Below are 21,911 nucleotides of genomic sequence, written 5' to 3' on the forward strand. Positions count from 1 at the left end.
AGAGCCCAGAGTTTCTGAGTCAGTAGGTCTGGGGGTGCGGGGCAACATTTTACATATCTAACATGTGCCCAGGTAAAGCTGATGGTGCTGACGTGGGGAATCTCACTTTGAGAACCACTGCCCTAAAGGTTTAATATTTTTTTCTTCTTGGGCACATTCACAGCTCTAAAAACCGTTTTGTTTTTTTTTCGCTAAATCTTCATTCAGTCACCCTGCAAACATTCCACAAGGAAAAAGAAATAATAACACTAAGCCAAAATGATAACAGCTAACACTTACTGGATGCTTTATCATGCATCAGACCTCGTGCTAAGTGCTTTATGATTGAATGTTCCCACCCAGCCTGTGTGTGGGTGCTGCTGTCATTAGAAAGTTACAGGGAAGAAAACTCAGGCTCAGGTAAATAAGCAACATACCTAAGGTCACGAAGCTACTACGTGGCGCAGTCTAGATAAAAATCCAAGACATCCTGGCTCCAAAACTGCGCTCTTCACCCGCACCCCATAATGGCTTCCCTAAGAACTCTGAACACCTACGTGGTGAATTCTAAGAAATGCAACATATTGTAAAACACATCATTTATTAGTTATGGTTTTCTTAAAATTCATACAAATGTGCCAAATAATTTTAAGAACAATGATAAAGCAGTGAGAAAATCCTAGAAAACCTGGCCACAATGACAACGTAGTCTACACGGTAATTACTGTGCCTGTGGAAAAATGAACTTGAACCCTATAAGCTGTTTGTAATTTAACCTCCTGGAAAATATTGTATGAAACCACAAGTGACACCAAGTTAGAGACCTTTTTACAGTACATACAGTTTAATGTAAAACTTGGCTTTTTCGCTCTGAGTGACTTGAGAGACATGCGTGTAGGTATTTCCTACCTTCCCTGGATAATCTGGTGCATTATGGTGGGAATTCACCAGTGAGGGTAGAGGGGAGGAAGCAAGTAAGTGGAGGAGGGGTGGGCATTTGGCTGGTACTTCACATTTAGGATGCTGATGTTATATTCCAGTGAGTTTATATATATAGTCAGAGAGACACTAAAAGGACTGAAGTGAAACTCGTTAAATATACAATAGTAATTTTAAAATATAAACATTTAAAATAGCAGGATTTCTTAAAATTCTGATTTTGCATTTCTTTACTTTTTGACAAACCAGAAGCTGAAAGAAAGGGGCCGAGGTATCTCTTGTAAGGGCCCTAAAAATAATAAATGGTGTCTGTATTCAGGGCAACGCTCCTTAGGGTTAATAACAGAGGCCTGGAAAGAACAAATGCAAACTTTCAGGATTTTTCTTTTCTTCTTTTGAGAAACTCTTTTTACTCTCTTTAAAAATGCCAGACACAAAATCATATGTTGCTTTCGCATTGTGGAGGATTGAGTGAACACTTAGTTGAAAAGAATAATGGCGTTTTCATTTTAACACACAAAGAAACTTGCTCCTTGACAGTGGACTTTGGGTGTGATGGGAAAGGCTCATCACGGCCCCTTACTGGGTAGTAAGGACCCAGCTTTTCATGTTGTTGATACTACTTATTTTAGGGATGTTCTCTGTATTTATATTGTAGAATTTAGAAAGGAAACCTGCGTTGGTATGTACTGTAGCACTTCACAGAGAAAGCACTCATACTCTGTGCCTGAATTGAAATTCTATAAGCTGAGTCTCTACACCGCCTTGACAACCTATAATGAGGCTCAGCATTGGGGCACTCTAATATGGGGTTACCATATCTGTAACGAGGAAGCAAAGGCATTAAAACCTAATATAATTACAGCACCCCATCTAAAAAATGTAACAAAGTTGCACTCACACATACAGTGGAAAAGGCAAGTACAGAAATGACTGCAAATGAGATTTAGAGGAAATTACTCATCTTCTAGCAATGCTTACCTCTGGAACCTGGAGAGATCCAAAGCCCAGAAAATGAGGCCACACAACGATTTTCATACGGCAGAAAGAGATTATAAATGTGTGAATTAGGACAAATGTGAAATGACAAGTAGAATGACAGCATCTTATTTACATAAAAAGTCCACATCAATGTTACTGACAAGAACATCTATGATTAATGGAGTTTTCATATCTAGAAAGACCTGAAGTGAAACTCCCTTGCACAATATAAAATTCGAGTTGATTTCTTACGGCAAATATGCCCCAATTTAATGTACGTAGAAATTCCGTCCATTCGAAGGCTTCTGAAAATTCCGTATTAATTTGTCAAGTTTTGTAGATTATGCACAGAAAGTAAATAAGAGATGAATCATAGAATAAGTTCTTTGTCATGTTGTTCTGTGAGCCACCATAAAGCAGTGCAGTTTACTTATTCTTTGGACTAGAGTGCTAATTTACGAGATTGCAAAATATTCTGAACTGACACCATACTGCCATAGTATTGATTTAGGATCTTCAAAGATATTACTTCTGCCAATCTCAAATACACATCTGTTTGCCCTTCCAACCCTTCCTTTGCTTATTTTGACTCTCTGATGAAAACCTGTTGTCTACAGAGCTTAAATCGAATAGCCTTTCATCTTCATAGGAACTAATGTACTTTACAGGAAAAGTTTAATAAAACATCTAGGAGAATCGATAGGAGGGAATTTGGGGGCAGGAATTGAATATACAGTCTCCACATACAATAATCAAATAACTTTCAAACTTACTTGCTCTGATAATAAATAAGTTTAACAAACCTGAGACTTTGTAGTGCAGCCTGAGATAAACATAAGCTTTATCAGAAAGAGCTTAACTTATTAGAATTTGCTGGTAATTTCAGAATAATTACTTTCTGAAAGATGACCCTCATCATAAATATTTAAACAAAACACTGTACGTAGGTTGCTGGGTAGAGATGACTAGGCATTAGAAGCTTACCTGGAGGACCCGAGGGCCCCTGTCTGCCTGGAGGTCCAGGTAAACCCTTCTCTCCAGGTGGCCCAGAAGTTCCAGGTGGCCCCTGCAGCCCCGGGAATCCCATTGGTCCTAAAAGAAACATATGAAAAGGAGGGCACTAGAAGGAAGCAATATAATGACAGCTCAATGGACTGAATTCAGAGGTTCACTCCAGCAAAATGCAGGGCAAGCCAGCCTTAGAGTGCAGAATAGACCCCAACTTTCTTCTGCAAGGTCAACTTCAGCTGCTTTCTTCTGCAAGACCCCAACTTCAGCTGCCTCTGTCTGAAGGAAACACAACTATCCATCAACCGGACTAAGGAAAATTGTTCCATGACCAAGACAAAACTAAATTAGAATGAAAAGCCCAGTCATCTTGAACTTTCTCTGGAGACAGTCAAAAGACCGCAATAGAAAGGAAAAATAAGGAAAGATGCTCCACGGTCTGGAGACCACCCTGCCCTGAGTTCCCACCCCCTCTTCCTCACTCTCTCAGTTTCAGCCACACCAGCCACTCAGTGCCTCGCACATACTGTTCCTTCTCTCCTCCCCGTCCAGCAAGTGCTCCTCACTCTGTAGTGTGCAGATCACGCCAGGGAAGCCCTCCCTGGAATCCCAACCCAAGTCCAGTTGCTTTTTGATAAGCACTCGGAGAAGTGTGCTCCACCACTCAGAGCATTTACCTCTGAGTTAATACAGATGGATCCTTAAATGTGAACGTCTGTCTTCCCCGGTGAAACCCTATGTTTAATTTAATTAGTGGGGACTCTATTTTAATTCGTTCACTACTGTATTTCTATAGATTCTTAATAATTTATGGAATAGATCAAATATTTCTCACTGTGTAAGTCTAGCAAGGTAAACTGAGGAAATTCCCTCATCCTTTTAACAGTTAAGCACTCTTTGACCCTTATGCTCACTGGAATGGGAGTTAAGAAGCATGATTAGTGCTCCACCAATATTTCTAACTCTTTGTATATCGTTTTGTATGTTGCTGTTATTTATAAGGCTTGCTATTTCCCTAATCCTGAAGTATATTTCCAGGTGAAGGTCCATTCTCTAGGGTAGCCACTGGGGAGGAGGAGTATCTTATTAGGAAGAGGAACAAGGTTGTATAGACAAACCCCCTCCTCCTTCCTCTTGGTGAACAGAGTGCTAGACGTGTCTGTCCAATTCTGGGGTTTAATAATTGGAAGCCCAAATACCTGCAGATATACTCCACAATTTCTAAAACTGATTTTATTGCTAATAAAAGTGAAGAGGATTGCTGTGTACTATTGTACAGGTTGTGCACTGCACAATCTCAGGGATGCCATTTGCATTCTAGTCATGGCGGCCTCATGGTGATTTTGACCTCCCCTCTGCCCTAATTGTTTGCCTTATTTCCCATTTGGTTCCAAAGTCAGTCAGGGTGCTAGTTACTGGGATCCTGCAAAGCTCAACATTTGCTTCTCTGGTATCAAGCTTCCTTATTTATGACGTAAGGGAGGTCAAATGGATAAGCTTTATTGGTCTCTTCTCAACAAAATGTCCTATGAACCTCATAATTCTCTAAAATTCTCGTAACCAAAAACTAAGGTCCCCAAATATTAGCAGTTAGGTAAAAATTAGTTAAAATAAATATTTTAGCCTTAAATAGTGGGGGAATTCAGTAATGGAGACTCTTTTGTGATTAGAAAAAGGCAAAGTCAGCAGTCTAAAGCCAAACTGTCCAATACAGGAGCCACTAACCACATGTGACTATTGAACACTTGAAATTGGCAAGTCCAAGCTGTGCTGTGCTATAAGTGTAAAATACACACCAGATTTCAACAGCAGAAAGGAGTGTCTTATTTGGGAGAAGAACTAGGTTTGTACAACCAGACCTAATTATCCCTTTGATAACTCATCGATTTTATGTTAAAATAATATTTGAATATATTATGTTAAATAAAATAAAGTATGAAAATTTATTTTGTTTCTTTTTACTTTGAAAATGTGGCTACTATATCTTTTAATTACATATGTGGTTTGCATTAAATTTCTATTGTTTAGTTCTTGTCTAGAAGATTATCAAGTATGTTATTAGGGGCTAAAGATGAACTTGTGTTTCTTCTTCTTACTTGTCCAACTATTACCCAAATTTTAGGACTCTGGGAAAGTCAGGACATTTTGGAAATGTAGTCACTATTTCCATAGGAAATGAGAAATACCTCATAGTGGTGCATACCCCAGACCCTTAAGGGCTAGATAATGAAAGTCATCCAGTACTACTTAAAGAACTACTTGCATTCATACCTTTCTGGCCATCTTTTCCATCACATCCTGGGAAGCCTTTGCGTCCTGGAGGGCCTGGTGGGCCTGGGGGACCTGGAGGCCCCGGCAGACCACAGTCACCTGGTTCACCTTTCAGAAGGTCAACAATCCCAGGGAGCCCTGGAGGCCCGGATATTCCTGACCACAGGGAGTAGGCAAAAAGATTCTTTCAGTCAAATGTGCATGCTGGCTGCCTGAGAGCTTCTTAAGGAAAGGAATTTAATGGCTTACAAGCAAGGGATGCAAGGAATTAGAATAAGCAAGTCAGCAGTATCAGAGGTGAAACAGTATGTCTAATGGAGCCCAAGTTGAGAAATGGTGTGAATAGTCTGTTAGTAACTGTTAAACAAAATGAGCTAAGCAAAGCCTTCCTTCCTTTCAGAGCCACTCCTTTTGGCAGTACCAGTTTATGATTTTGTTTTGCATTGCCATCCTGCTGATTTCACACGATGGATGGATGGATGATGGATGGATGGATGATGGATGGATGGATGGATGGATGGATGGATGGGTAAATGGATAGATGGGTAGATGAATGTACGGGTAGATGGATGGGTGGACAGAGAGAGAGAGATAATAGGCTTTTAAGAAAATCTGGCTGATGAAAAAGGAATATCTGCTCAATTAAATTTAAAATCCTATTTGAAAACCAGAGTCTACACATGGGAATTGAGCCCAAATTCAATTCCTACTTAGCTTCTAAACTTCTTAGCACATTTTTGAGCATTTTTATTTTTCTTCAGTGTAAAATAGAACTATATATTTTATCCTACCCTTACTAAAATTCTGAAGATTTAAAGGTTTCTGTCTCTCTGGAAGAGTTCTATGAGCTAGTAGGAATGTGATCGCCTGCATCTGGCAAAAAATTGCACTGAGCCACACTCTTTTTCCAACTCCCTGACCATCTCTGGTCCAGTCTTACTTTGTTAAATATTGACTGGCTAGAGTTTGTTCCAGTGAAGTGATGAGAGGAACAAAATGTAATGTTAGCAGCACATGAGGAGACTCTGTTTCTGTGTGTGAGTCAGGCCTGGGTCCTGTCACTCTGGGCCAGAAGCAGGGCTTTCTGTGCAGACACTGAGACCAACACGGAGGATGAGATTGCCTCCCGCGACTCACTTCTGCACCCTCATGCTCAGCACCAAGCCGACAACGGGAAAGGCTTGCTCTGAGTCAGAGGTGGTCTGATGGAGTTGAAACAGAAGAGTGAGGGGCCTAAGCACCGGTCCTGGGTATGGTCCTGAGAGCCCACCACTGCCCACACGCCCCCTGTTTCCATCTGCCAAATCGATGGGGCTGCTAAGGTATTTCTACTTGGCCATTCTCTGCTCCCCCATCCCTCCAGAGCTGGCAGCATCTAAGGAAAGGGGCATCACCATCCTCTGCCATGATTCTTCTCATACCTCTTGGACCATCGGGGCCAGGAGGTCCCTGATCTCCGGGCAGACCCGGGTCCGGAACGTCACCCTTAAGAGCTCTTCCTGGGGCACCTGCAGGACCAGGCGGTCCAGGTCTCCCTGAGAAGGGACATGTTCAGTCGTTAGTCTCATTACATTTGGAAGGCTTGGATTTAGTTATTGAGAGAAGGGCAAAGCATGCTGCTTCTTACCTGGGGGACCTGGGGGACCTTTGTCTCCGAAAAGTCCTGGAGGAGAAATTCCTGGGCTCCCGGGGTCTCCTGTCTCGCCTTTTGGCCCGGGCATTCCCACTGGACCAGGTGGGCCCGTTTCATGGGAACCTTAATGAGGAAAACAGCATTAGCACTGCATCTTCTCCTGGTGTGTCCCTGCTGTGGGCCTGGAAAGGAACTGCTTCCAAATAGGCATGTGATGTTGCCGGTCCAGCTGAGGCTCAACACTGGCTGTAACGGTGACCCAGACGGCTGCACACTCTTCCTGGGTCGCCGTCTCCTGTCTCATGACCCGTCACACTTGTCCAGCATAGCTTTGATTTATTTTATGGTTATTTCCCAGATTTAAGAACACAACAGCTTAGTGACAATACTGACCCTTCAACCTCTACAATGGAAAGAGTGAAACGAATGAGATCCGATGATAAGTGATTGTGAATAAACTGGTTTGAAATTTAAGGTGGAAACCGGCAAATAAATAGAAGGAATGTGCAGTTTCACGACGAAAAGGCAGAACTTCACTGGTTTCTTGGAGAGGGCACACATTTTACCAGACTATTTGGAAGAGCCGCTAACTGAATCCTAAGTGAGGTAAATTACTTCTTGACCTTCCAAACCGTATCAAGGTTTTGTCCCTCCTCAACAACAGATTCAAACCACGCAGCACAGCAATCCAGTCCTTTTCCAACAGTCCCCCAGATCCGCATGTCTGATTCCAGCTACGTTGTCAGATTACGAGCTCTTTTCCTGAGAAACTAATGCAACCAATGTGCGTTCTATCCAAATAATGGAACAAGCTTAGATGTTGATGATTAGCCTATTTGTGGTATCAGAAATAACAGCAATTTGTTCAGGTAATTTGTTTTAGCAGCAGGCTATTGAAGGATGCTAGAAGTACTAATTAGACCCACGTGGTTGTACTTGGCATGATTATACATAAAACAAAACAGTACCCCCAAATCCCGACTATTTATTGGTTCTTCGTAACATTTTGGAAGCTAGCTCCACCTAAGCGACTACTCAGAGTATTTTTAATAGACAGTCACAAGCAGTATCAACAAAAGGCACTGTTAACCAACCATTCCTGCTTAAATTGGGTTTTCTCAAGTGTCTTTTTTATATGTCATCACCAGCACTAAAAACAGTTCCAACATCGTGAATCTAAGCTAAACCGCTGTCTTAGTTTCGCATCCGAGTTTTGTGAAGGGAGGAAATACCAGCGGACTCTCATGGTCCCCTGCCTGCTGTTCAGCCTCTTGCAAAGGGTTTTCTCTTACCTGAAGTGCCTCTGCTGCCTTTCTGACCCTTTAAACCGTGCAAGCCGTTCAGGCCGGGCGACCCGGAGGGACCTGAAACACATCACAGGTCTGTGACAAAGAAAGTACACAAAGTACATCCTCTGGCTGTACTTTGCAGGCACAGTCCAGGGGAGGGTTAGCTGACGGGGACCCACAGATTCTCCAGGCAGGAACCATGAGACCTCACCTTCTGGACATCACTATCAAAGCAGAATCCATGCCAGTGGTCATCACTAAATACGTTCATTTGATGGATGTTTTCTGTTAAGATGGCTTAACACATACTTTTCTTTTTTTATATATATACATATATATTCTTTTTTTATATTTTTTTCCATTCTGGTTTATCAGAGGATGTTGAGTATAGTTCCCTGTGCTATACAGTAGGACCTTGTGGTTTATCCATTCTCTGTATAATAGCTTCCATCTGCTCACCCCAAACTCCCACGCCATCCCTCAGCCGGGCATATATCCTATCACATAACTTGCTTTGGTTTTAACACAGTGCTGTTGGCTTATGACCATATCATGAACCTCTCTCTCTCTCTCTCTTTCTAATCAGATATAGTCTAGAATGACTGAATCTTGGTATAGGAAATGACCTCCAATTTTACAACAATAAAATCATCCTAGACGAGGAAAGGGATTGGCTGGGAGCAAACGCCCTCTTCCTTCCTCCCAGGCCCAGGATCTTCCCACTCTACCACGGTCTGCAGATCCTAGTTTCTTCGGAATCTATCTGGATAAAGGCAGTAAGACAGCTAAGGACAGGTGGGGACGGTGGCACACTGGGGAATACACACCCTACTGATTTTTTTGCACACTGTGTTACTCAGAAAGAACGGGCCTGCAGGTCAGGTGTGGCTGCAGTTGTTCCTTTGCCACCCCTTCTTTCAAAGAGAACCACTCTGATGCCCCTTGGCAACTAGTACATTTATTTCACGATGATCATGAAAACTCCATTCTCTGTAATTGGACAGGATCTCACTGATGCCTGCATCTTCTTTCAGAACCTTCTGTCAGATGTCAATATAGTTCTCCAAGGAGCCATCTACTAATCTGACTTTACATAAGTTGTCACTGAAAGCCGAACACCTACAGATTGATAAATATATAGATATTTATATCTATATTTATATTTATATGATAATACACATAGCATATATATAATACGTTATATATATTTGCCATATATAAATATATAGATTTGTAGGAAGCAAGTAAAGGGAAGGGGGGGGAAGAGGCAGATAACTAACAGATATAGAACATCTCCTGGCTGCTGAGCTTCTGCCAAGTGCTCCACCCACGTCCCACTGATTGATGGGGGAGAAAGAATTGTCTCCTCAGCCCCTGGCCAAGCCTGGTAACCTTCCTATTTCATTAATGGATCTTCCATCCAGAAACTGTTCTTTCTCCTCTGAGGCTAAAAGCCCCTCAGAACACAGCCAGCGATTCATTCAGTTAAGGGTCACAGCCCTCGAATCTGTGATAATCACACCCTCAGCTTATGACGAACACAGAGAAGTACCCCTCATCTATCTACCCCCATGACACCTATGTAGAGCTCCCTCAATGCCCTTCTGCCAGGCCCATCCTACTCTGTACAACAATCCTGTCTGTGGTGGCTGGTTTACTTTGGATGAATTAATTGAGTGTGAGATCAGGTCTTATTAGTTGTTCTGTCCCGCCACTTAGCATATCTCCTGACACACAGTAGGTGCTCAATAAGTGTTTGTTGAATGAATGAGTGAGTGAATGAATGAATCAGTGAATGACCAAGTGTGGAACAGGGAGGGTGAGGGATTGAACAGGTGGAGAGAAAGCTATAAAGAAGGGTGGATTCCAATCTCTATTTGCATGTCACATCTTTCATCGATAGATTTATCGGATGAGTAAGATTTGGGGAAGTTAGTGCTATCCATTTGCATATAAAGAATTCAAGTGCTAATTATTATCTCTTCATTAAAGCAAGTCCTCTGTAGACTTCTTACTGGAAGATGGAACAGTTAGTTGGCTCCATTTTATTTTTTATCAGTACTAGAAACAGAGTTATTCTATTTTTAAAATCTAAACGTTAGATTGGTGGGAATAAGCCATATTGTCTTGCACCAAAAAAAAGGAGGGGGGGGAAATGCACCCTTTTTTTCCCTAAAGCTCCTATTTCCTAACCACTTTTATCAGTTCTGGCTGAGCTTATTTTCCAATTCTCTTTCCTATTTATGAGCAAATGTTTCAAGTTTGCACCAGAAGAACACACAGACCTTCTTCATCTGCCAAATCTGGGTATTTATTGCCGTCTATCTGAAATGATAAGACATTTTTTGAGACTACTCTGCTATTTCAATGTGTTTTGATCTCCAACTTAAGCCACCAAGATTGATGGCTTGGGGACTTGGCTGGGGGTGGGATGTCTCAGCTCCTGCCAACTCTCCATTGTCACATCAACACATCCAGGTCCTGCACTGTCACAGCCTCAGCCTCTCGCCATTGTTGAACTGGCTGACCCTTATCTGACCCAGTGTTATCTTTCTAAATTGAATGCAGCTACATCTGGGTAGGGTTTTAAGGGCAATTTTTCCTTTTTACTGAAAGCTTTTTTATCCATCCCATCTCTAAATCAAAAAGTTGTTCATGCCGAAAATATATACCAGGCAGAGGAGAGGCAATTAGTCTCACAAAGCACATTCCTTGGTAATGAGCATTCTCTATTCACCTCTCTGGTCGTCCTTGGGCTTAACAACCATCATTTAAGGCCGCATCTTGCTGCACTCACAGGCCAGGGTGCCCTCCCTCTAGTCGGAGAATCTACTCTCCCACCCCAGCCATAATCATAATAGCAGCTTCTATCTATGTGAGCCAGTTGACTCTTCGTGACCGGATTCCCTCTCTGAGGTTTTCTTTTGTTCTAAAGCCTGAAAATGCTACTCTATCCCCAGGGACCTTTAGCAGGTGTAAAATTTTACTAGGGTGACCAACTCGTCCCTATCTGCCGGCGACCTTCTTATAGTTCTAGCACTGGAAGTTGTGTGTCCTGAGCACCCCCTCCGTCCCAGGCAAAACGGGACAGCTGGTCACCCTAACTTGAAAGCCGATGGGAAAGAGAGACCTTTCTTTGTGACTACAGGTAAAGGTTGAACAAAGTGGAAAAAGTATCAAAACAGATTCTGAAATAAGATTGAGTTCTTTAATTCAGAAAATACACGAGTGCCTACCAAGGGGACACACAAGAGCCTAAGACATGGTCCCCTAACAGCGAAGTCTCAGTCCCCAAATGCACTCAGTGACAGGAGCTGACCAGACAATGGGAGCAAGAGAGAAACAATCCCTGACTTGACAGAACAAACAGGCAATTACCTCAAGAGTGGTAAGTGCCGTGGAGGCAGGGGAGGGAGGACACTAGCAGAAAAGGAGGGAGGATATTTCTGTGGTTTTCACAGCTGTAAGGTGCCCGGCATTTCTATGCTGATAAAAGGCATTTCTAGGTGCTTTTTTCTTATGAAATAGTTTACCTGCCACCCACCAAAATAACCCAGTCTACATTCTTTACACATTCTCATGCTAAAGCTTATCACTCTAGGTTTCCATTATTATATTCTTTTTTTTAATAAATTTATTTATTTTATTTATTTATTTTTGGCTGCGTTGGGTCTTTGTTGCTGCACGCAGGCTTTCTCTAGTTGTGGTGAGCGGGGGCTACTCTTCATTGTGGTGCGCTGGCTTCTCACTGCGGTGGCTTCTCTTGTTGCGGAGCACGGGCTCTAGGTGCACAGGTTTCAGTAGTTGTGGTACGCGGGCTCAGTAGTTGTGGCTCGCGGGTTCTAGAGCGCAGGCTCGGTAGTTGAGGCACACGGGCTTAGTTGCTCCGCGGCATGTGGGATCTTCCTGGACCAGGGCTCGATCCCGTGTCCCCTGCATTGGCAGGCAGATTCTTAACCACTGTGCCACCAGGGAAGCCCTCCATTGTTACATTCTTATATGAATGCCTAACTAGGAAATCGAGCATCTTCCTTTAAGAGGCATAGGTACTGGAAAATTTAAGTCTAGGCATCAAGCCATTTTTACATATGTTGAAGTTAAAGTTTAAATCTGATTGAACATAAGCAAGACTCAAGAGTCCATATGGCTTGTTCCAGTGGAGCAAACAACTTTGAGTTCAGCAGCTGGTTTGTTCAAACAAGATAATCAGTCCCTTTGACTTATTTAGAACATACTTCAAATATTTAGTTTCTCAGTTCAAAGCGTTTCTGCCCGAGTGTGGTTCATTTTTCTATCAGCATGATAAACTGCAACAATGGATTTATATTGGAGATGTTTTCATTCCTAGGAATGTATTTCACTGTTTTGTGGGGTTTTTTTAAAGACTGTGCTGTTCACTGGGCTGTTTGCAGGGAAACAGTGTCCCTGCATGGTCAGGAAGCATCATTGCAGCATCCGTCTGTGCACTGGTATGAATATTTGGGTTGATATATTCATTTTCTCACCTTCTCTTCTTAACAAACTTATTATTTCATAGCACCGAATTATGATGTAATTGGAGATAATTTTGTTGTTCGGTCAAATTCATTAGCTATTAGTTTTTTAATAACACATCATACTGAAGTTATGTGATAAATGCGAACTAATTCAAGGGAAGGAAGAATCAACAACAGTAACATGAGCCTTGTCACTTTAGTCAAACTGAGTGCATAAAATGGCACCAGGACACTTGAAAATGCTTGCCATTTCACTAAACTAGGAGGGTAGGAAGAAGTGGAGACGCAGTAGAAGTAAAGTAATGGAAAACATTTTCTTTTGGTTCTTTATCAATTTTGTGCTCCAGACACTCAAAAGAGCATCAAAGAATATCCCGCCAGGGCTATAGGGATTGCCAGAGACAGGAAACGGCCACAATAACCAATGAAACTCTTAAAAATACAAAATTATTTTGTTTGGAACCCTAAATTTATCACCAATCACTATACTTCACATTACTAAAAATGCCAGTGAAGAGGAAGAGGAACAGTACAAAGATATCTTGTGGTGGGAGCTTTTCCCGTCTAGTTATTTGGCTGCATAGAAATTCGTAAGTGTACCAACCCTTCAAACTAAATGGTTTCCCTTTCTACAGAGGCACCAGGTAATACTTACCACCACACTACTACTTGCTGGAAAACTGGAGTTATTTGAAATCTATCTGATGAGTGAAGAGGTGAGAGTATGGAGAAACATTACTTGGATTTTCAAAACAATAGACTGACTAAGCCCAAAAGAAGGGATTTCCAATTCTTCTGAGAGGAAGTACTTTTTATTTTACCCAAATTTAGTGTATGTATGGGCCAACAAGCAGAAGGTAAGTGGGAGGAAAAAGGAGGAGGGAGATAGAGGGGTCTCAGTTATAGAAATCTACCAAGTAAGGCCGGACCCTTCAACTATTGATCGAAGTGAGGACAGACTCTCAACCTCATAGCTACTTGTTCAGTTGTTCATTCTCTATTTTTCCATTAATTAATTAATTGTATTTATTTATAAAAATAAATTTATAAAATTATAAAATTTTAAATTTATAAATATATTTAAATTTTTATTTATTTCTATAAATAAATAAATACTTACAATAACCAACCAACAGACTTACTAGGAATATACTGGTACCAAGGATACAAAAAATAGTTCTTAAAACTAAAAATAAGGCTTCCCTGGTGGCGCAGTGGTTGAGAATCTGCCTGCCAATGCAGGGGACACGGGTTCGAGCCCTGGTCTGGGAAGATCCCACATGCCGCGGAGCAACTGGGCTCGTGAGCCACAGCTACTGAGCCTGCGCGTCTGGAGCCTGTGCTCCGCAACAAGAGAGGCCGCGATAGTGAGAGGCCCGCGCACCGCGATGAAGAGTGGCCCCCGCTTGCCGCAACTAGAGAAAGCCCTCGTACAGAAACAAAGACCCAACACAGCCAAAAATAAAATAAATTAATTAAAAAAAAAAAAAAACTAAAAATAGAGCTACCATATGATCCTGTAATCCCACTCCTGGGCATATACCCAGAGAAAACCATAATTCGAAAAAGATACATGCACCCCAACATTCATTGCAGCACTATTTACAATAGCCAAGACATGGAAGCAACCTAAATGTCCACTGACAGATGAATGGATAAAGAAGATGTGGTAACATATACACAGTGGAATATTACTCAGCCATAAAAAAGAATGAAATAATGCCATTTGCAGCAACAAGGATGGACCTAGAGAATATCATACTAAGTGAAGTAAGCCAGACAAAGACAAATGTCATATGATATCCCTTATATGTGGAATCTGAAAAAAAAAAAAAAGATACAAATGAACTTATATTCAAAATAGACAGACACACAGACATAGAAAACAAACTTATGGTTACCAAAGGGGAAAGGGGTGGAGGGATACATTAGGAGTTTGGGATTAACATATACACACTACTACACATAAAATAGATAACCAACAAGGACCTGCTATATAGAACAGGGAACTAAAATCAATATTTTTAAATAACCTATAAGGGAAAAGAATCTGAAAAAAACCAGATATATATGTATGTATAACTGAATCACTTTGCTGTACACCTGAAACTAACACAACATTGTAAATCAACTATACTTCAACATTAAAAAATGATTCTTGCTTTTTAAAAAAGACCTCTAAACAAACAAATATGATACAACGTAAGTGTTATGCTAGAGGTATACACAAGGTACCCATGGGAAAAAAAAAATTTCTAAAATGAAAGAAATGGACTGAAAAGGCATAAGTACCAGGGCTGTATGGAGGGTCATGAATATTTGTTAATAACAAATTATTCTATTCTATTCTATTCTATTCCACCAGACCTATATTATTACCAGTCTACTATACTTTTAAAGGGAAAAAACTTAACCAGGAAAATAATGTTTCTCTATCAAAAAAAGATAATAAATATTAATTCCTCTTTCTCCATAGCATCTTATTCTTTTCCTTTTCCTTTTCACAACTGACAAAAATACATTTAATATCTGTCTCCCCTACTAAACTGTGAGCTCTGTCAAGGCAGGAACCATGTCTATTTTCTTCAAAATTGTGTGCCTAGTATCACACAATTAATTGTGTCCTAGAATCTAGGACACAACAGGAGCTTGACTATCTGGGGAAAGAATAAATGAAAAGGCCGGAACATCATGGAAAACAATAGGCAAAATGCAGCTGCATAGCACAGGGAGATCAGCTTGGTGCTTTGTGTCCACCTAGAGGGGTGGGATAGGGAGGGTGCGAGAGAGACGCAAGAGGGAGGGGATATGGGAACATATGTATATGTATAGCTGATTCACTTTGTTATACAGCAGAAACTAACACAACATTGTAAAGCAATTATACTCCAGTAAAGATGTTAAAAAAAAAATGAGGGGGCAGCAGCATCATTTTGGTAGAGCGGGTCAAGAGACCAGGCAAGTGCTGCCCGAGTAAGAAAGAACAGGAGGCGGCAACGGGCATCCTTGGAGAGAGCCAGGCCCCAGAGCACGTCACTGGGGTGCTAGAAAGGCACTGTGAGCTTGTGGGAGCATCACTGGAGCTTTCTGATGGGTCGGGCCTCCTTTTGACTTACCTTTTATTCCCGGAAGACCTGGTGCCCCTGGATCCCCCACGAGGCCTCTTGGCCCAGGATCCCCGATTTCTCCTGGATGTCCCTGCAGCCCAGGCAGCCCTGGATTACCTGAGGACGACAGGGAGGTTTTTCACACAGCCAGATGATATGAGTTTCGTTAAATGGGAAGGTCATCTATATTCTTGATCTATGGGTAACTGGGATACTGTTTTATTACTTTTTCTTTCTAGACCCCCTAACTGCATCTCAAGAGGAGAAAATACACTTGGGTGATTAAAGTTGCCAATTATGATTTGAACTTCTCACTTGATTCTGAATTGGCAAGAGGAGGAGCCGTGAAAATGTTGTGTTGAATGTGTGCTGTTTGGCTTAAGTCTAAAGGAGAAAAGGAAACCAGCCTCCTGAATGGTAGGTGCATTAGGGAAGGTTGGAAAGGAGCTTTCCTCTGTCAGACCATCACTTTGTGCCTGGTATCTTCCTAGGTGCGTGAAAGGTGCTGTCTTCATTTACTCCCAGACCAACTCAGTGATATTGGTCTATCTCCAATTTACAGGTGAGGAATAGTACATTTAAGTGGCTTGTCCAAAGTCACAGGTCGGGGAAATGGCAGAGCCAGCTTCTTCCCATACACCAAGAGATAGATGAGTGCCCGGGAACTCTCCAGGCTCCTTTTGAGGTACCTGGACACCCCGCTGGTCCAGAGGAGCCAGGCGGTCCTGGCCTTCCCGGTGGTCCTCCAGGTCCTTGAACACCGGGCAAGCCCTGCTCTCCAGGTGCTCCCAAATGTCCTAAAGAAAGAAGGACCAAACATCTGAGTAGTTGTAGTTGCTCTTCAAGGTGGTGAATCTATAAAACCTCCAACTTCAGCTCTTTCTTTTCTATTCTTACTTTTTTACATGTACAATTTTTCTGTTGAAAAGATAACATTAAGGAAAAATGGAAAACAAAACACCTATAATCCCACCAATTTAACACAGTGTTTCATATGTATAACAAATGTGCAAATAAGGCCTACAATTTTATATTCTGATTTTTTAATTAGCTAGCATTGTATCATAAGTAATTTTCCAAGTTTGATATCATTTTCCTAATTATTGTTTTTAAACAACTGCTGATAGCTTATTGAGTTAACCCTAATTAAATTAATTAATCTAATTTTCTCTATTGTTGGTCATCCATGTTATTTCTAACTCTTGCTGTTATGCATAATGATCTTTATACATCTTTAATCAATTTTTTTCTCCTATTAAATTATTTCCTTAGGAAAAATTCCTAAGAGTAGAATTTTTAGGTAACACAGTCTGATATTTTGGTTCTTTTTAATGCATTTGCTCAAGGATTTTAAAGTAAATCACAGACATCGTGGAATTTCATCCCTAAATATTTCAGGAGGTAAGTCTGAAAAATAAGAACATTTTCCTATGTGGCCAAAGTAACATTATCACAGCCAAGAAAATTAATAATGAGCCTTAATATCATCTAATCTTCCTTCCATATTTGAGTTTTCTCAATCGTCCCCTTAATGCCCTTCACAGCTGGTTAGTCCATACCAGGTCCCATTCCAGAACCACACATTACATCTGGTGGATACATCTATTAGGTTAAAAGAAATCTACTACAGTCCCCTTCTCAGGACAGTGACGTGCTGAAGAGAAAGGCCCAACTGTTCTTAGTCTTCTAGAACAGACCATTCAGCATTTGGTTCTTGACAGAGGTTGCCAAATGGTTTGGATAAATGCCCCACCAGCTCACAGCCCCACATGTCACCCACACACAGCCCCAAAACCATAATTCCACGTGCTGATTGAGGACTTTTTAATTTGTTGATTTGTTTTCTTGCTAATTTAGTAAGGATGAAATGATATTTCAGCCTTACTTTAAATTACATTTCTTTGATTACTAGAGAAGATGACTTCCCCATGTGTTTGTTTATTTATAATGTATGACTTCAATATCAATACCATTTATATTTGTAGGATAAACCAATAGTCTGTGCTGAAAATGACCAGTTGAATCTGCAAATAAAATATATGGTTCCATATTTACAAACCCATGGGGGTCATAGTCACTATTTATTATAACACACAAGAGAAACAAGCCTATGTTAGTCTATACTTGTTCCCAATCAAATTTAAGATCTATGAGCTTCACTGTGTATTGTTTTATTCATCCTGAAAACATTCTTGCAGTAAAGGTAAGGCAGCCTTTTCCCACCTCCAAATGAAAAAACTGAAATATTAAAGTCTTGCCTCTCCAATCACAGTTATATTAAGAACAGAACCTGTGAGTTAATCTGTACTGTATTTTCTCTCTGAAATAGAGAAAAGGGAGGTAGAACTGAACCCAATACAATCATATAAAATCCCGAGACAGGCTGCAGATCTACGCCTTCTTGTTAGGCTTGTTCAAATTCAGTGCAGCTTTTTTCAAGCCAATGGAAATTGCATGTTTAGGTAAACTCTGTGCTGGTGAATAACATATAATGTAATTTAAAAATTTTAAGCAAAAGGGAACCATTTAAACGGTGACAACCACAGGAGACCAGAGAAATTACACCAAGGCAAATTTTCTTGAAAAAGTTAGCCTACATATAAAATAACTCAGTTCTATGATTTTTAACTTACAATATTAGGTAATATCAAAGGTCTCCATTTTGGACTCCTTTTAGCTTATAAAATCTTACTATCTTAAAGGTTCACATAAAAATACCAGTAAGTGTGGAAAAATCTCTTCATGTTATGCTGACTGATGATGACGATGAATTACACTTCACATTTGTGTAGCAATTTTTAGTTTATAAATTGCTTTCAAGGAATCTCATTTGATCCTCAGAACAACCTGTAATATGCATAGGGCCAGTTTACAGGTGAGGAAATAGCTCAAAGATGATGAGCAACTTGCCCAAGACCATATGCTCAGTGGTAAAGGAGGTTGACTTTGAACCAGTGATTTTCCTTTCTGAGACCTCCCTCTGGTACTTTTCATGAGCCTCCACAATGCTAACCTCAAAGCTATTTTCCCCTCCAAATGTACACGTAAGCTGTACATTTCAGTTAAAATATTATATTACCTAAATCTATTTGACCATGCCAGAGGTAAAAGACCCGTATGAAAGGGAGTGGGAAAGGAATTTTTTGCCAGTGCAATAGCTTGTTTTTCTGTTAGACTTCCATTTTAGCAATCTTATGGTATAAAAACAAAGATTAATTCATTCTCCTTATTTTAAATGTGCCTTCCCAGTGTCCATAATTTACTGAATTGTGGATATTTATAGAGTGTAAAGACAACTCAAACTCTATAAAATTTCTGAAGTTAAAAATAATAAGAATTTTGATTTATTCTTTAAAGTAAATAAATAAACAAATTAAATAAAAACAAAGAAATAAAATTTCCCATAATAGTTCTGCTCAGATATTCTTTCTGTTGTATGGAATGAAACATGGCCACTGCCGAAGAGAATTTTAAGGTAATACACAAAACTATTAATATGAGATATTTTAATTTACAGTGGACCCATCTAAATACAAGCCTGACTTCTAACCTGTCCACTATCAGCTGAATGACACTGGGCATCACTTATTGAACCAATCACCTGTGGAGAAACAAATTCTTTCCAGGCAGTGGATATCCCTGTGCACAGAGCTTTGTACATTTGTCTGATTATTGACTTAAGGTATATTCCTACACGTGGAATTACTAAATAAAAGCACGTGTATGTTTTGTCAGCTGTGGATCGTCTACTGTAACCAGCCACAGCCTCTACCGAAGAGCAAGAACTCACTGGAACATCACAATCTGTTCTGAGGGATTACACATCTATTGTTGCTGATAAATGAAGTGCTGTTTTGAAAGACTGAGATTTGTTGTTGATGATGAGCCTTTACGTTTTTTTGGTTTGGTTTTTAGTAAATTAGAACTTAGTAAATGAGGTATTCAATCATATCTCAGCAACTGCACTCCTCAGGGCATTCACCTATGCTTTTCTTTTTTGTTTTGGCCACACCGTGAGGCTTGTGGGATCTTAGTTTCTTGACCAGGGATCGAACCCGTGCACCCTGCAGTGGAAGTGCAGAGTCCTAACCATTGGACCCCAAGGGAAGTCCCTCGCCTATGCTTTTCTGAGTAGGAAAGAAAGGGCTGGAATGACAACCTGCAGCTGTAGTCAGCTGAGTGGCTATTGTTAATGTATCATTTTTAGTTATAGATTTGCAAAACAGTCCAAATTTTAATTGCTTGCAATAATCATTTTTGACCCTGCCAAAATCTGGACATGCCTAGGGAAGTGTGTTGTTCACATCCTAGGTCATGGGAGCCATGGTGGAGAAAAGATGGTGAGTTGCTGGTGTACAATCCTGGTGTCCTCCTAGGCCAGTGCTTATACATAATCCTTCTGATAGGTATCTTAATAAGTGAAGGGAGAATATAATAAATACTGATACAACCATTGCCAGCTAGGAAGATAAAGTAATTGTACTATTTTTCAAACCAAACTTACTCTTTTTTGTTTTAATAAGAAAAGTACATAGCTATACCTGGATATCCAGGGCTCCCTGGCTCACCCTTTGGACCAGGTAGGCCAAACTGACTTGCAGGTTCCCCTTTGTACCCTGTAAGTGATAAAATGCACATAACATTATTTAAGAGAGTTTAATTTTGTTCATACAAGTGACTTAATAACTTTCATGATACTTCCCTTTATAGTCTATCCTCAATGTTCCAGGAGAGGATTTTTGAAACAATGCTTTTTTTTTTTTCTTACATAAGAACAAATAGAAACATAGATGCAAGCTGTGATTTAAACACACACACACACACACACACACACACACACACACACACTATTTTATAGTTCATAACAGTATTAAGAAACTATAGATCTTAATAAGTTTAAATTTTTTAATTTTCTAAAATAATTTCAAATTTAGGTACCTATTTAAGAAATTACTTGGCACTGAGTATCCTTATATTGTTTTTTTAGAAACAGAAAGCAGAAACTGTCACTGCTTCAGCTGCTGCAATCACATTTCAAGCTCTCTTCAAGGAAGCTCAAGTCAGTGTCCTTGTAAAAAAACGAAATCACAAAAGTCATCTTATTGATGACTTCACAAGAGATGGCACTTTGTAGGTCATTGTAGGCAGTTGTAGGCCATTGTAGGCAGTGACACCTACTGTCCCACAGAGCTGTTCCACACTGCTGCTGCATCTTTCCAGACACAAGGACTTACATATAGCTGGGAGCCAATTACAAATGGAGGACTCAAAATGGTATGGTAGGGAAGGGCAAGAAATTGATGGGATTACAAGAGAAGAAGAGAGCTAATTAGGCATGTTTTAAAGCACCTACACACGAACACCCTTTTTAAGGGGTCCCACCCACACCTATGGTAGGTTCTCTTCCACCTGACCCTACTCATAATTGTGGTTAATTGTTTGAAGGGTATGAATCTGGTCCATCCCAGGTCAGCCAGTCTTCCCTTTAGGAATTGTAATAAAAAGTAAGAATTTGAGGCCCTTGCCTATTGAGGCAGAAATCAAAAGCATTTTCACGATGTCCTAATATACAGCATGATCAAGTGCAATCCAAACATATCCAGAAAGGATACTGAATAGAGAGTGATAAAGCCAATTGGTAGGCAGGTAAGTAAAAAACAGACCATGGAGAAAAGTCTCAAGAGAAAAAACCATGGATTGCCCAAGGGCTAGGTTACTTCAGACTATGGTCCTGCAGAACTATATTATCTGTGGGCTCCACGAGACAGCTTTTACTCCAAGTACCTTCATTGCATTTCGTTTCCTTGCAAACACGGCCAAATACAAGTAGGAAGGAAACAAGAAGAAATAGGTTTGTTCTCTGAGAGAGGCAAAGGGTCTATAATAAATGGATAGATGAGTAGAAGAGGACTGAGTTCTGAACACTGAAGCTATAAAATGTCAAAATAAAATATGAAAACTTCCCTATTTGTAACTATTTCTGAAGAGAAGATCTAAGTTATTCTTTCTGAATAAATACATGTTCACAGTTCATTTTTTTCTTACAGCAGTTATCATGTTATTTATGGAGTGTCTCTCAAAGTGTAAAGCATGTTTCACTGGTAGTAAAGGGAGAAGATTTTTAGGTGGTTCACTAATTACTGTTTCTTATTTTAAAGTTATTTATTTTAATCTGTTTTAAAATAAAATATAACTGTACCACAAGCCT

General features: G+C 40.3%; 1 protein-coding gene across 1 annotated transcript in view; it reads right to left on the reverse strand.

Annotated features, from left to right (window-relative positions):
• COL4A4 (collagen type IV alpha 4 chain) overlaps positions 1-21,911 on the reverse strand; it is a 140,661-nt gene that overhangs the window by 15,797 nt on the left and 102,953 nt on the right. The window contains exons 34-42 of the mRNA XM_036857742.1: positions 20,245-20,319; positions 16,393-16,500; positions 15,713-15,820; positions 8,104-8,175; positions 6,806-6,934; positions 6,600-6,713; positions 5,179-5,334; positions 2,884-2,991; positions 1,900-1,908 (exon numbers count right to left, since the gene is read on the reverse strand). Coding sequence (XP_036713637.1) covers positions 1,900-1,908; positions 2,884-2,991; positions 5,179-5,334; positions 6,600-6,713; positions 6,806-6,934; positions 8,104-8,175; positions 15,713-15,820; positions 16,393-16,500; positions 20,245-20,319 — 879 coding nt within the window. The remainder of the gene's footprint in view (positions 1-1,899; positions 1,909-2,883; positions 2,992-5,178; positions 5,335-6,599; positions 6,714-6,805; positions 6,935-8,103; positions 8,176-15,712; positions 15,821-16,392; positions 16,501-20,244; positions 20,320-21,911) is intronic.

The sequence above is a fragment of the Balaenoptera musculus genome, chromosome 7, assembly GCF_009873245.2.
Source record: "Balaenoptera musculus isolate JJ_BM4_2016_0621 chromosome 7, mBalMus1.pri.v3, whole genome shotgun sequence".
Lineage (NCBI taxonomy): Eukaryota > Metazoa > Chordata > Mammalia > Artiodactyla > Balaenopteridae > Balaenoptera > Balaenoptera musculus.